The 15,525-nt window shown below is 38.0% G+C and overlaps 1 protein-coding gene across 21 annotated transcripts in view; it reads right to left on the bottom strand.

The window, feature by feature from the left end:
* The window catches only part of CADPS2 (calcium dependent secretion activator 2), a 508,494-nt gene that overhangs the window by 47,197 nt on the left and 445,772 nt on the right, over positions 1-15,525 (bottom strand). For 10 of the 21 annotated variants that reach the window (XM_057504726.1, XM_057504719.1, XM_057504724.1 and 7 more), the window contains 6 exons: positions 13,863-14,004; positions 13,617-13,736; positions 8,723-8,878; positions 7,231-7,378; positions 6,497-6,511; positions 931-1,005 (listed from right to left, as the gene is read on the bottom strand). In XM_057504726.1, the coding sequence (XP_057360709.1) occupies positions 931-1,005; positions 6,497-6,511; positions 7,231-7,378; positions 8,723-8,878; positions 13,617-13,736; positions 13,863-14,004 (656 nt within the window). The remainder of the gene's footprint in view (positions 1-930; positions 1,006-6,496; positions 6,512-7,230; positions 7,379-8,722; positions 8,879-13,616; positions 13,737-13,862; positions 14,005-15,525) is intronic. The other 11 variants (XM_057504721.1, XM_057504717.1, XM_057504713.1 and 8 more) reach the window with 3 other exon arrangements.

A 15,525-nucleotide genomic window follows, 5' to 3' on the forward strand; every position in this document is an offset into this window, starting at 1 on the left:
TCCATGATAGTTTGCTAGGAAAAAAAGTATATGAACTGTAGGGTTTCTTTTTCATTCCTTCAATTATTAATAAGGCCCAACATTTTCGTGCTTATTGGGTGTCTATTTTTTCTTTTCTAAACAACATGTCCTTCGTCTGTTAAATTGGGGGTGGTTTTCCCTTTGCTTTTTGTACATTCTTGCAACTGTTTTATGAAGGCTGGCTAGGGGTTCTTTGAACCTTGTGAAAGCAAGGGGCATACCTACTCATAGGAAAGTGCCCCTTAGAGCACCTCCATCCTATCTCATCACCCTCCTTAGTTTCCTGGTTCTCTTGTCTCTTCCCCTCGCAGACTCTGCTCTCAAATGTCACTCGTGGCAGTCACGCCTTCCTAGGATTTTAAACCATCTAATCATTCAATGGAATACTAATTTATGTTTCATCTCTACTCATACAATTACAGGCCATAGCTTTTGTCAAAGGTACTTGAAGCATCTAATAGGAAATCACAGGGGACTTCTGGGGGTGGAGAACCTCAGACACCTCCTGCCAGCTTTCTCTGTCTGCTCCTGACCCCAGTTCTAGAGACTCAGCGCTGTCACCACAACAAATAGGCTAAATTCAAAGACCTGATGACTACTCAAAGCAGCCTTGGAGGTAAGACAAAGAGTAAGCAGGACACCAATGTGAAATAATAAGGTATGACTGGAAGACAGACTTATTTTTAAGAGGACAATCATTGCAAGAAAACCCAAAATTAATTATTAACCAAAAATCAAAAGTTGTTGACAAAAGGTATTTCTATTTTGCTTATAACTTTTCTTAAATTTGAGAAACTATTTTTAAAACTACTGTTTCTCAGATATTTAGAAACAATAAGATATTTCTAAAACTCTCAGTTGAAAATCATTTTTAATTTGATTTCAAAAGGTGAATAAATAATACATTACCTTTGAAACTAGCAGTGAAATGATTTCTTTTACACTGTTGTCAATCAAATCATCTATTTTTGAATGGTACTGTTGCTAGATAGTAAAAGACAAAAGACGCATTAGTTGATGTGGACATAAAACTTCCATCTTAAGTCATAAATGCTTTAAAGCTACTAGTTATGACATATCAGATTTACTTAAAATGATCATTTTGAACATTAGAAAAACAAAACCTTGAAAACGATCCACCCAATCAACACTTCTTACACTGAGGTTTGAAAATTTTCCCATGTGCACTGTTGAGTTAAGCAGCTAACGGGGTTATTATATAAATGAATTGAGTTCTTATTCTTATTCAGGCGGAGGAATGTGAAGGATACTTTTTGTCTTCTCCTCTATAATTAAGGTGGCCGTGTATTTTTCTAAAGGGTTGGTTTAGCTGGAGAAGGAAAAAGACTAGAAAAAGATTTAATTAATACAGCATTTCATGTCTGACAACTCTCATTCATAAGTTATTTTAAATGTGCCCTAGAAATAAAATGAGCTCCCAATTGTTCACTGTAAAAGGACGTTTTTGTCAGCACAGGGAGCAGCAGTTTATACAATTCTTACAATATGCCCAGGCAAGGGCAAAATGAAAATTTCATCAACAAAGGTGAATAGATGGTAACAAATTAATAGGCCATAAAGGGTATAATGAAACGGCACTCATGCTCCATAGTTTTATTACTACTTCCTCATGAAAAAGACGCCTTTAAGTAAATACAAAAAAGATGTATTTAAAATGAACCTGAAAGACTCCTTTTTTGCTTTCTTTAGAGAATACTAGAGAGTTCCATTCTTAAATTAGCAGGAGCTTCGGCTTCTATGGCGTATGAAGGCACATTCATTTAAACAGTAATTCTTCCTTTAGAAGCATTTATCTGACAGCCGATTGTCCCCAACAGCCACTTCACAGAAAATGTGACTTGTAAAGACTAACCCTATCTTGATGGTTCAAGGCTTCTTGGAACAGCTAACATAATGCATAGAGTAAAAGTACTCAGGTCAGTATAAACATTAGACCAACTTAACAGCTGCTGGTTGAATGGTTTCCTAAGATGTAAGTTTCTGAAAGCTATTTTTTCTCCTGAAAACATGTCTCAAAGTTTCCACACAGAACAAAACACCAACTTAGGTCTGCTTTGGAATGCACAGGGAAGATGTTCCCTCCCTAGGCTCTGACAGTTACAAGTGCTCATCTACCTGCATAAATAATAAAGGAAGCATAATTTTGGAGCATGTGAATTATTTTCTTCTGCATGTGTTCGTGTATGTGTTGACACATGCTCTAGAATTAACCACATACATGGAACTGTCTAGGCATGTGTTTCACCCAGTGAAGTGAAATACTAAGTGACTGTCTTATTAAAAGCCCTACTGATTCCCAAACTTGTGCCTCCCAGAAACACAGGGTGGGTTTCTATTGCAGGAGGGCTGATAATTTTGTTTTTAGAACAGCGTGAAGAGAAAGAAACGGGAAGAAAATAAAGACAAACAAGGGAGAAGAGAAAGAGCCTACAAAAAGTGGCTGGTAGTTGACATGGCTGGGATCGCCCCCCTGCAGCCCCACCTCCCTCCCCAAGACTCAGGTTCAAGAAGAGGCCCCCAGCTCCAGCTGATGCTGCACAGCTGACTGGCAGGGAAGGAGCTTATGCAGATGTGCTCTGCCCTGGCTGTCCCTGTCTGCCATTCTCTTTCCATATCCTTCTCTTCAAATTTGTGTCTGTGTAGTAGGAGGACGTGTGTGCAGTCTGAGGCTCCTCTTTGGGGTGGAAGAAGAAAAGGATACAGAAGATGGGGTGTGAGCTTCTCCCTTCCCTCTTACATGGAGAGTGCCACAGAACACACCAGAGTTGAGGCATCCAGCCAGCCAAATGGGGCCATATTCTTCAATATGTGCCTTATCCTCAAGGTTTATCTATTTGCCATAAATTGCATTTTTAACTCAAAAGTAATCGTATGTCATCAAAGGTTAGTTCATGTAAAACAGTAAAGCTTCTACATGTTAAACTGCTGGGTTAGATTGATTTTGGCAATTCTTAAAATCAGGAGATGAGCCACTAGAGGTCCTTTATACCCTTGTCATTGAAAGGCAGGGAAAGCCCTGGACGCTACGAGCCATCAACTTCTCCTCTACTATACACCTTTAGACTGGTATTTTCTTGACCTAGCCAAAAGAAGTAAGAGGGAAGGAAAGAGGGAAAGGGGAAGGAAGAGAGGAGGAGGGGGAGAAGGAAGCGAAGTATACATCTGAAATGTACGACCCAAGGGGCAAGCCTAAATAGTATGTCTGTTAGGTTTTTATAATGACAGTTTGCTATTGTAAACTTATCTGATTAGTGCTGATTTACACTAATAGTAAAGCTGCTGGGAATTTCCAGAATCTTCTCTAGCTACCCAATTGGTAAAGGTGGTCTGGGAGCATTGTGAGTGGGAGTGGATGGGTGGCCTCAGAATTCATATTTTACATATATATTCTGCAAAGAGAATAACCCATACATCACACATATAGCTAATAAGAGTTATTCATCAGGGAGTCCAGATAGTTTTCAAAGATAAACAGAAACACACAAAAAGAGATCACAAACTGATAAGAAAGGAATTTATTTTCACAGGCGTTTATGTTACCTAAGCAACAACTGACAGATTTTTCAATTAGATTAACAGACCACATTTTTGGTAGATGTCTGCAAAGGTTTTGTCCACAAAAGTGAAAACCTCTAGCTTCCTATCAGACTATTTCAAGTTGGATCAATAACCTTACATACCAGGGCTTTGATTCCAGCCCATTTTTTGTGACTAATTCTCCCCACAGCTGCCCTCAAATGTAAACAGTTTATGCTTTGCTTCTCCAGCAGATGACTCTGAACTTAGATTAAGATAAACCATTCAGGAATTCCTATTCATGGCACCCAGGGAATGTGAGATCAGGCATGGGTCTGAAATCCTGGCCTCCTTACACTTAGCTAAATATCATCATTTTACTTGTTATTATGTAAGCACGCAAGAAATGAAGACTAATCAAATACAGGTCCAATCTAGTATTTTCTTAAATATTTTGGTCCTTCTCTTGGGATGAAATTTTAAAGGTACTCCACTCTTAGTTCTGGAGATGGAAACATTTTTCTGTAATTAGGAACAGATCCCACACAGGTATGGACCTCCCCAAATGCCCCAATACTGTGCTTCCCTCCTCAATGGATGGGCCATGGGATGCCGTGGTTCAGAGGGCAGATGATTGCCTAAGACCCATGCAGTCATCTGCTTTTCTGCAGCGATGGGTAACAAGGGTTTCTAAACACTGGTGGTTTTGTGATCTCAACATCTGTCCCCACAGGACTGGCCTGAGATTGCTGACTCATTACACACAGCAGTCACATGAGCAGATCATTCACTCACTAATCACTCCATTAAATACCCTTCCTCTGGGCTGCCGAGCGTGTTTGTATCATCAGGTGCTACATAAGAAAACAGAATCATAACTTAGGAGCACAGGAAGGGCTGCCACGTGGGTAAGGAGTCCCAGCAATGACAACATAACAAATTACTGGAGATTTTGGGAGAGGTAATTCCTTTGTGATTTAGAAAGATATCTCTGCCAGGTTTACTTAAGCAGTGCATATTTTTACAAGGTCCCAAATTGTGTAATAATGTAGCTTTTTCAACAACTCTATTTGTTGCTTACTACAGAATGGGGTCCCACTGGCTCACCTATGCATATAATGTATTTACTAATTTGCAACAATTCCAAAACTTACCTTGAGCACATACTGAGAGGGGAAGCCTGTGCAATTATGTGGTTACATTCACTGAAGATAAAAAGCAAAGTATAAAATCCTTCTTGCACACTGAAATTCTTGTTTACCACTTTTCAGGGTTGCTAATGGGTTTTACACCTGCACATTTTGAACTATATTAATTGTGTGAAAGTTGTGGGGAACTAATTGTCTCTGGTGAGAAGGTACAGGTGCAGACATAATGAACAGTAGCAGATTACCCTGCAAAGCCATCTACCTATTAATGTAAAGAATTATTTGACAATACAACAGTGTTTTGTCATCTCCGTGTGTGCCTGCTTTTCTTTTTAAGGACTGGAGTGGGTTGCATCTTACAGGGGAGGATTTTTAAAGCTGTAACAACAAATCAGTCCGTTCATGCAACAAGTATTTATGAAGTGCCTCCTGTGCTTCAGATATTGCAGTGTGTGTTAAAATAAGAATGAATGGATAAGTCCGGTATTAATGGGAAGATATAAAATGATTCCATAAACCTGATGAGCGATACATGGGCTTATGAAGAGACTTAAGACAACATTCTTAAAGCAGAAAATCAAAAGGTTTCCATGTGGGTACTGAAAAAACATGAGGAGGTAGAGATGAGTCCCTGTTATCCAAGACAGCTGCCTCCTCATTCAGATAATGAGAGATAATAAATCATGTTGTAAGTAATCAGAGAATGATAATTACTGAACATTCTATAACACTTATGTATCAGTTACTTAATAGAACTGCAAGGTTGTATGCTATGGTATTAGAAATACATCTTTTCCCCCTGAATTGCTCAAAGAGTGAAATATATGTGAACAGGCGTATAAATTATGGCCAAATAGCTAATGTTTATATCTGGGTTAAGTAACAATGAAATTCACAACGAGTGAGCCTTCTGATCCTCCTTCACAGGTACCTGAGCCCTTCTGCTTAGAGGAGTATTGTTGGCCCTGTAAAGGGTCACCCTGAGTTTGACTCCCAGGTGTCAACTGTAAGACTTGTAAGATTTAACATATCCATGACTTATCAAAAAATACACATATATATGAATTAGTGAATCCTGTATGCATAAAGGTTTTCAAACCATGTTCCTCTGAAGCTGGGGTTGATAACCGGCAGGCAGCCTAGTGTTGGGGAGGGGAAAGGCTGACACAGGCCGGCCTCCCCCCTGCCTCTGATGAAGTGCACATCCCAGGCCAGAGGGGGGAAAGACCGTATCACTAGTGGGCATGTGCCTCACTGAAAACCACCATCAGGCTCTTCTGCATGAAGTGGCCCTGAGAGTGGCCTCTCCGTTCTTACAGCTGCAGGTTACCCTGACACATGCTCTATGTCACTTAAAGCTCCAAACCCTAAATTCCTCTAGTACTAGTGACAGCATAGGTACACGCATCTTGAAAATGTTAATACTCACTCTGCCTCTGAATTTCTTCAGAATTTAGTTCGAGAGGGTGAATTCATTTGTTTTATAATAATTTTATCTTTAAAAATCTAAGAGTAGTTTGTACATTCTGTAGCCTAACACAGAAGAAACATCCCCCTGGGTATTATTTAAGGTATAAGTATTTACATGCATTTTAATATGTCTTTGGGTATTGCTATGTTACGGTAAGCTGTTAGTATTATATACGTGCATAGTAACCAAAAACCTGAAAATGGAATTCATCCTATGAATTCTACTTTGAAAAGATGAAAACAAAAGTGTGCATTCATAAAAATAATAATTCAAATGAAAATGTGCTTTTACAAAAAGAAAAAAAAAAGACGAGACTTACCCATTGACTACCAAACTGGATCATGCCATGGGGGAAAAAAAGACGGTGAAGGAGAACATAAGGAGTACATAAGAAAAGTAATTACAATGGGAAAAGGGCAACAAAATGTCAAATTAAACAGGTAATCTAAGAAAAATGGATGTATGTTCACTCAATCGTCACTCTCAACAAAATAAGTCATAGGGTAAAATAAACTGCATTTGTGAATATAGAACCAAACAAAATACAAATCAAATGGAAACAATGGGACATTTATTAAAAAAAGAAAACAACATGAAGCCTAATTTTCAAGTATGCTTCTACTTGGTCTTTAAAAATGGGAAAACTTTGTATATACATAAACTATTTCATATGCTAATTTCTATAGCTTGATTTTTAGATGCAAACTATGGATACTCTAGATTTGTATAAACAAAGCAGGTAGCTTTCTAGCTTTCTCATATGCTTGTGAAAAGCAAGGTGTATGTAAATACACAACAACTAGGTTGTTAAAAGGTTTATCTGAAATTCAGTGGCCACTTGTAAAATTTTAGGCAATACTCCTTATAAAAAAGAAGAAACTGTTACCAATAGAGGTTAAAGGGCAGTCCATTATTACAGTGAAGACTATAAACACTGGGATTGGAGAATTTGAGCTTTTAAAACCTAATCAAATTAGAGACTTCTGGTAAGAGCACCCTCCTCTGTCAGATACCCTGTGCTGCATGTCCACATGTGACACTCAACCCACTTACCTCCTGTCCTCCATCCAGGGCACAGAGTTTGGTGCTTTGCTTTTTGGCATCAACCAAGACATTAAACATTGTACACATGGAAGCCGGAATGCGTAAGTCAGTCGTTTTGCTTGCCTTCTGCAGCTTGAGTTCAAATGCCGTTCTTGTTCTGTTCATTAAAACATGAATTCAGAGGAAGAAATTCTGACATACGTCCCACCTGTTTTGTATAATTGAAATCAACACTACAAGAGGCTAATTTAAAACATGCAAATAAGGAATGCGGCATTGCTTGGGAGCTAAGGGTGGAACGCTCTTGAGGTATCTTAAATGAAATATCAGACTGGGATATTTTATATTACACATAGCTTTTGCAGTAACAGACAATATCTCTACTCAAATGAAGCTCTTTGTTACATGTAGGCACCTTTAGTGGAAAAACCTTATGGTTTCTCTTAACTGCCTGAACTAACATCTATGTAAAAAATCACTTGCTTCATTGCATTAAGGCAGAACAATCCATCTATGTGAGGGTTTACCAAATTGGAAAAAGTACAGGTCTGGAAGACTGTAAAATGTCATCATTAATGTACAACACAGAATCTGTAAATCTTTTACGTCATGTCACTTAGATTCTCTTTCAAGTACCCCAAGTGGCAATTAGGTTTTTGAAAGAAACTGCAAAACAGGCAATTTGGAACTGGTTTGGCCAAAGTACCGAAAGACTATTCACAAATCTGGGACACGTGAATCACAGATGATGAACACGATTTTTGTGAACATTAAATAAGCTAATTCATGGCCTTGCCTTAGGAAGCCACTAAATGTTATTCTAAAGACAGGGTTTTTCTTGCTTTCAGTAATTTTGGATTATTCAGTTGCTTCAATCAGTGTTTCTTCAATATGCTGCCCACATTGTTCTTGTGTATATCAGGAACAAGGCCAATGGGAAAAACAGTGCTCAGCTTATTAAGACTTCGTAAGAATTATTTAAAAAATGAAAGCACATTGGGAAGACTCCAAAGCCTCATAACTATTTCTTGTTAAATTCTGAAGAATGTACATGGACACATGGAATTCATCTGATGTGGACTGAGAATACAAGAAGACAGAACTGCCAGCACTGATCAGAATCTGAGTTTGCTTATGCCATTTCACGGCGCAGGAATACAGGGCACAGTGCATAAAGTACTTAGCAGACCTTTTCCATATGTCTCAGGAAGTACTGCCTTGGGAATTTAGAGCACAGTATTCCCAGAGAGATAACAATAAGTAGAACAGAAATGATTAATATGCTATGGGTACTACTGAGGAGGGTAATGGTTAGAAGACCTGAAAAAAATTATCAATTACATGGGTCCCCAGTATTTAGAACAGGGAGCCCAATGTCCATTACATTTTGGAATAGGACATACTGAAACTTCCCTTGTGACAATTATCTAATAGGGACTTGGTGAAAAGTGGTGTTTTGGGTGCTGGCAGATTCAGCAGCAACTTGAAAATACATGTCTACCTTTTGACACAGGCCTCTATCATATCACTGGCCATTAGTTTAAGTCTTTGCTCTAAGTGGTGGGCAAATTCTTGTTCTGGCCAGTGTAGATCAAAGACAAACATTTGCAGGGCATCGAGTTTCCAGAAAAGGTCTTCTGATGTTGCTGAGCCATTGCTAGAAGAAAGAGGAGAAAGAGGAATATCATGACTTCCATTGTTAGCTAGGTGGATCACCACTACACTGGTTTTTACTTTTTATATCAATTGCCATCCATGGAAAAAAATACCATGTAAAGTCTCTAACGATCAATATTTTCTTCGTAAACCTCCTAATTCTTCCTTTTCAGTTCTTACTAAACAAGGCAAGGAGAACAAAATAGAAATGATTACAGTAGTAAGGTTTCAAAGAAGGGGGTAAGAATGGATAAGGATACTTTTTAGTAAGGAAAATAAATCAAATTGTGTACACAGAACAAATGTTTTAAGTATTCTTTATCAATCTCTAGGCTAAAGATAAAATGCATAAGAATCTCCTGCAGAAATTGAGAAAAGTATGTTTTATGTAAGAAAATCCGCATGGCAGGAACAGCTTTACTCTTCTTATGCGTATGTGCCTCTGTCATGACGGCTTCTGTCTGTCTACAGGTGTTTAGCATACAGGAGCCTTAAATTTCTCAATTATAGGTGAAGGTGAAACAGGTTTTGGAAATGAAATGAGCTGAGTGGAGAAGCAAATCTTACATTTATATTGAAATGCTCTGTGCCTTTTCTAGCTCATAATGAAAAAGTAAGAGGTATGGTCTAACAGAGAAATGACATTCAGGGTGTTCTGAAATTGGACCCAAATTCTGTATTTCAGGTCTTTAGATCTATTGAACTATGGAGCCTATATTTCCTATATGGAGCTATGCATTCATTACTATGGCAAAATTTGGGGACTATAATTGTTCACACCAGGTATGAAGGTATTTGTATCAAAGTACGTATCATATTTGGGCAAAGGATAATACTATTACTTTCTGTTATGCAAGTATATAACCTGATAGGGAAACAGAGGTTTTTGAAGTAAAATAGTCCTACATTAAAACATACTGAAACCTTAATTATAAAACAAAGGGAAAAAAGCTGCTGTATTATTCATTTTTTTCTCAGCTTTCCAACAACTGTGTAATAGATACTAAGCTAAAATTTGTATTTTTAGTGTGCTGAAGAAAACTGAAATAAAATAAGCTAATGTAACACAAGGGCATGGTGGAAAACTTTTATAAAAACTTTAAGTGTCTTTTAAAGGTCTTTCAAATGACCACAGTGTTAAGCTAAATATATCTTAATTAGGTAGCTCTAAAAAAATCACGTCCTGTTCTGGCTAGTTAAAAGCTTATTTCTGCCCTTCTACCTCTGGCTGGGCATCTCAGCTTTATCACCAGCCTACTTGGCTTGCCTCCTCTCCTTCTGCCAGTAATTCCTCCCTGTCGAGTCCAGATGTCCTCAGACTTAAGTTCTCGAGGGACTAATCATAGCACAGCCCTGAACGCCACCCACATCACTTCACTCACGCAGTGTCTCCTAACCTTAGTGTTCAGTGCCTCCAAAGTACCATTAACAAAAGAACCAGAAAACACCACGGTGACATTGCTGTGAAAAATGAAAAAACACTCTATTTGCCTCTCCTTATTGCCATATAGATAATAAAAATAAAAGTAACAAATGACCAAGCCAAAACCTCCTGTGTATCCACAGTGTGTAACTTGGCAGATTGGGGGATCTATGTTTTAAAAGTCACTGCATACAACTGGCAAAGAGCAAATCTACTTCTTATAATTTTTTACTTTGGAGAAATATGGTATGTATTCTTTAACCGCATAACAAAACAACAATAAAAAGTCATCATCAAAACAAAATCCCTAACAGTAAGAATTCTATTAAAGATGGACTTCTAATAATATGTGACAATTAACTCTTATAGAGAATATGGATACATGTTTCTTCTGTTCTTGACATTATGCAGAGTTTGAACAGTAAGTGTATTTAATTGGAAATGTAATTAAGATAACAAGTGTTTGTTATAATTAAATAGACAGATGAAAAATATAAATAGGTTTTCTCTTGAGCTGGTATATAAAACCTGCAATTTATTCAGAACTTCTTCATTTTAAAATGATTTCTAATCAGTGACCTATTATTGTAAGTATTATTAACAGATTAAAGGATTCAAACATGAATAATGGACTCAGATAATTTCCTAAAAATGTCAGCAGGAGACTTATATTACTGGCATTTACTTTTAGAGCTTAAAAAGTCCAGAATGAAAAATTTATATAGAGGGAGAGATGTGGAGGAGCACGTACCTCCTTTTCTTTACTTCTTTTTAAAAAATTGAAGTATCACTGATATACAATCTTTTGGTTTCAGATATACAACACAGTGGCTCAACAGTTACCCTTATTATGAAATCCTCACCCCTTCTCATAGTGTTGTTACTATCTATCAACATAGAAAGATGTTACAGAATCAGTGACTATATGTATATCTATGCTGTAATACCATCCCCGTGACCGACTTATATTGCGATTGTGAATTATTGTGCCCCTTTATCTCCCTCACCTTTCTCACCCACCCACTCCAACTCTTCCTCCTTGGTAACCACTAGTCACTTCTCAGTGTCTATGAGTCTACTGCTGCTTTTTTTTCCTTCTGTTTTAGGAGCACCTACCTCTTAAAGTGATTAATACATTAGCAGGTAGAGCTGTATCTTCAAATTCAAGGTTGCTGTGATATTATTTGTCTTTACTTAATCAGTAGTTGTAGTTGTATTTTTAATTGCTTACATAAGTGCAATGGAATTTCTTTTGCAACAAAATTAAAAAATGCTTTAAAATTTTTTTTCTGAATTTATAACAGAAGTTCAAAAAACTAACTGCAATATTAGAACATTGTAGGTCATTCTGAGCACCCTGACAAACAGCCTAATGTTGATAACCCTGGCAGTGGTGACTACTTGTGAAACATTTTTTATTTTGCCCAGAATGATGAAAGTACATGACACTTCATTTACAAGGCCACAGTTTGTCATGATTCCTGCCCTGAGATGAGACATGGGTCATTTTAAATAGGGGCTCCCAATAATGAGATTCAGGGTTGACACATATATCAAAGCTAATAAAATACTAGTGATAAAAATAAAACCCCTAAATTTCACAAAGTAATGCCCACAGTAGTGTTCCTGGTTAAAATCAAGGGTGTTAAACAGATGAGGGATGAGGAAGAAGAGGAGGTAAATTATAAAACTGTATAAAGAAGTACACAAAAATAATGAACTTAAAAAGGTTCATTACATCTCCTAGATAATCTGAGCACACACAGACAACACTCCACACACTATCATGGCCCAAAGCATTTGCCTAAAAGCAAAAGATTTGCATGTAACTTAATTTCCTAACAGTTATCATGAGTACAGTGATGATGTTTAACTTGGAGAAATACTGCCAAACTATTTTGCAAGTGATTGTTCTCTTTTGCAGTATTTTCTTCTCTCTTTTCTTGATTGTATGAATAGTTGACTGGGAACTTGAAGTTGGTGGCAGGACAGGCAGAAAGGATGCTGGACAAGTTCCCGACAAGTGTATTCTCTGCAAGCAGAATAAACTAATGATGGGAGTGAGGGCTTTGGAGTCAGGCAAACCTGGGTTCAAATCTTGCCTCTGTCACTTACTTAACTGTGAGACACCAGGCAGATTTTGTTTCTTAACTTCTTTATGACTTAGTTTCCTTAACTGTAAAACGAGGATAATGACATTTGTTACACAGGGTTGTTATAAGGCTTACATGAGATAAAGAATGTGGCACCGTACCTGGAACATAATAATTTCTCAATAAATGTTAGTTATTTTTCTTCTAATGATTACTCTTTCTAACTGATTGCATATGAGATTGGGCACAGCAGGGACTGTTACTGAGTTCATTTAGCTGCTGTGAAGCTCATGCTTTTGAAAACTATACAGCTATGAATAATAATGATGAAATTGATGATAATAATAGTAACTGTAATGTAGAGTAGGAGCAGTTATCATTTATGGAAAGTCTAGTATGTGTCAGGTACTTTTTCACAGTTGTTTTTTTAAAACCTTACAAAAATATCTTTGAATTAGGTGTCATAATCATTTTAGAGTTGAGGAAACTGAAGCTAAGAAAGACAGCAATTAATAAGCTAGGATCTAAATTCAAGGCTGATTGATTTTAAAGTCTGTGTCTCTTTCACTTTAATGACTCTTAGTTTTGCAACTGCATTAAGTAGTCTTATCACAAAGTGGAGTTAATAAATATGGCTTTTAATGATGTAAAGATTATTTAAAAATAACAAGGCACATCAACTGATATATGAAAGGACGAAAGGATAACTTGCTGGTGCTGGGAAATAAAGGATAACTCCTCTGCAACCTGCAGTATGATTTCTTTAAAGGTGAGACTAAGATAAAAATAGAAAAAGATTATATTCTTGAAATTATCTTACAATGGTTTTCTACATGTACGAGGTAAATCACGTGGGCAGTAACAAAACTGAAACCAACTAAGGATCCTAGATATACTGTTCGCCACATTGATTGTCTAAATATGGAAAACTCTGGTTTTATCACTTAGGCTCGTGTACAACCTGGGTCACAAAATGACCCCTGCTCCACAGATTGCAAATGAAGTACATCAAACCAGCGAGTGTATTTTTTTAAAAAAACAGTATCATTTATCATCAATATGCTAAAGCTTAGCTTAATAGCTTAAGAACTCAAATTAAACCAAAACATAGTATTCCTCACCCACCGATGACAAATGCCATGCAACCTAGACACATCTGCACGGAACAGCCCAGGCCATGCACGAGCTAACACACCACCAGGAAATAAGTGAGGAATACACACGTGGACTCATATAAAGAAGCCATCCACGAAGGAGTAGAAAAGCTAGGAATCTGTGGAAGATTAAGAGGCAGACTTGGAACTTTTGGAAGAGCTACATTGGGAAGACTGTTGGCGATATTCCTGTAAAGAAACAAACAACGTGGGAAGGGACCCCCATAAGCAACAACTACAGATGGCCACGGGTAAAGTTGTAAGGTCAGGACTGAAGAGGCAGAGGCTCTACGGTGCACTAAGGAAGATACCTACTTGACCGGCTGCCATGTCTCTTGCTCAAAACCTCTGTGAATGGACTGGGCGATGGAGGACTCCATGAGATCAACGTAGCGGACAACCAAGGGTACAAAGATTTCTTGCAAGTGTTTGTGAAATTTTCCATTACATAAAAGTGCTGAAATAGTCAAGCAGAAACAGTGTATGTCAGAGGGACAATGAGGCATTGCAAAATACGGGCGAGAAAAACTTGCCCTCAGACACAGAGCTGATAAAATGCAGATGCTAATGGATCTTGCTCCTCATACTGAGTATCATAAAATGAAAACTGATCGAGAAGGATAATTAATCTTCTAAATATGGCCATCAAAAACAAAAATAGGTTCTGTCTATAAAATGTTCCTGGCAGGTGGCATGTTTTTACTTCCTAAGAGTTTTAACCCATGATGTGTAACACCAGATCCGTTGCTGGAGATTGAGGCTTGCTGCTGGATCCCCTGAAGGCGTGGACACACGTAAATACAGCAGTTAAACAGAGTTACAATTCCAGCGTTGCGCTGTGTGTCACAGAAGAGCTAAACCTATTTAATTCTGAGAGTTAAGCCTGATTACTTCTCAGAGATACACTTGTTTAATTCACCAGCAGGGTGACTGTGGCCTTGCGAATGTCTGTTCTGATTTATGAACTTTTTAGTTTTTGTGGATTTTGTTTTTACTCATCCCATTTTCCACGTGTCTTTAAAAACAGCCAGCATATCCCATGCCTCTGTCAGTTGCCCATTTGTCTTTAATGAGGTGTAGTATGGCACGTCCCACCTAAAGCAGCTGTAGAAGTCTTGGGATTTGTGCTGCTGGGACAGGACTGGGGAAGGTGCACTTACCTCCACTGTATGCACAAGACAGAATTTCATTAGACCTTAAGGCAGTGCTGTATCCTGAATGTTTGTGAGTCTCTCACTCCCCCACCAAATTCCTGTGTTAAAACCCTAACTCCCAGTGGCATGATATTAGGATATGGGGTCTTTGGGGGTGACCAGGTCATGGGGGCAGAGCCCTCAGGGATGGGATTAGTGCTCTTATGAAACCCCAGAAAGACTCCTTTGGCACTTTCCCTGTGTGAGGACATGGCGAGAAGACGGCTGTCTATGAAGCTGACTCTCACCAGACACCTTGATCTTGGACTTCTCAGCCTTCAATACCATGAGGAATAAATGTCTGTTGTTTATAAGTCACTCAGTCTAGGGCATCCTGTTATAGCAGCATGGATGCAGTAAGACGACCAGTACATGCCTAGGTTGCACTATGAACAAGTAAAGGATCTGTAGGAAAATACTAAGTACCACTAAGTAATAGCCAATAAAGAATTTGTAACTTTTTGGAGAATGGTGCATATTTCTCTAGTGAACACAGTCTAAACCTGGTTGTGATTTTTTTTTTAGATGATTCTCAAAGTGAAAACATTTAAAAATAAACACCATGGTGGACAAAGTTTCTGGAGTGATGGTATTTTAACTGAGCCTAAATAACATGTAGGACATGGTAAGGAGTATGAGCTTTATGGGGGTTCAAAGGGAAGCCTTCTTGTAAATTTTTGGTCAAGTACAGGAGTGAAATGATATAATCTCTGGCTGCTGTGTAGAACTTGGAGTAGGTGGCCCAAGGACGGAAGCACACAAGGTGTTAGTGTTCACTTCTTTCC

This window comes from Manis pentadactyla, chromosome 7 (genome assembly GCF_030020395.1).
Source record: "Manis pentadactyla isolate mManPen7 chromosome 7, mManPen7.hap1, whole genome shotgun sequence".
Taxonomy (NCBI): Eukaryota; Metazoa; Chordata; class Mammalia; order Pholidota; family Manidae; genus Manis; species Manis pentadactyla.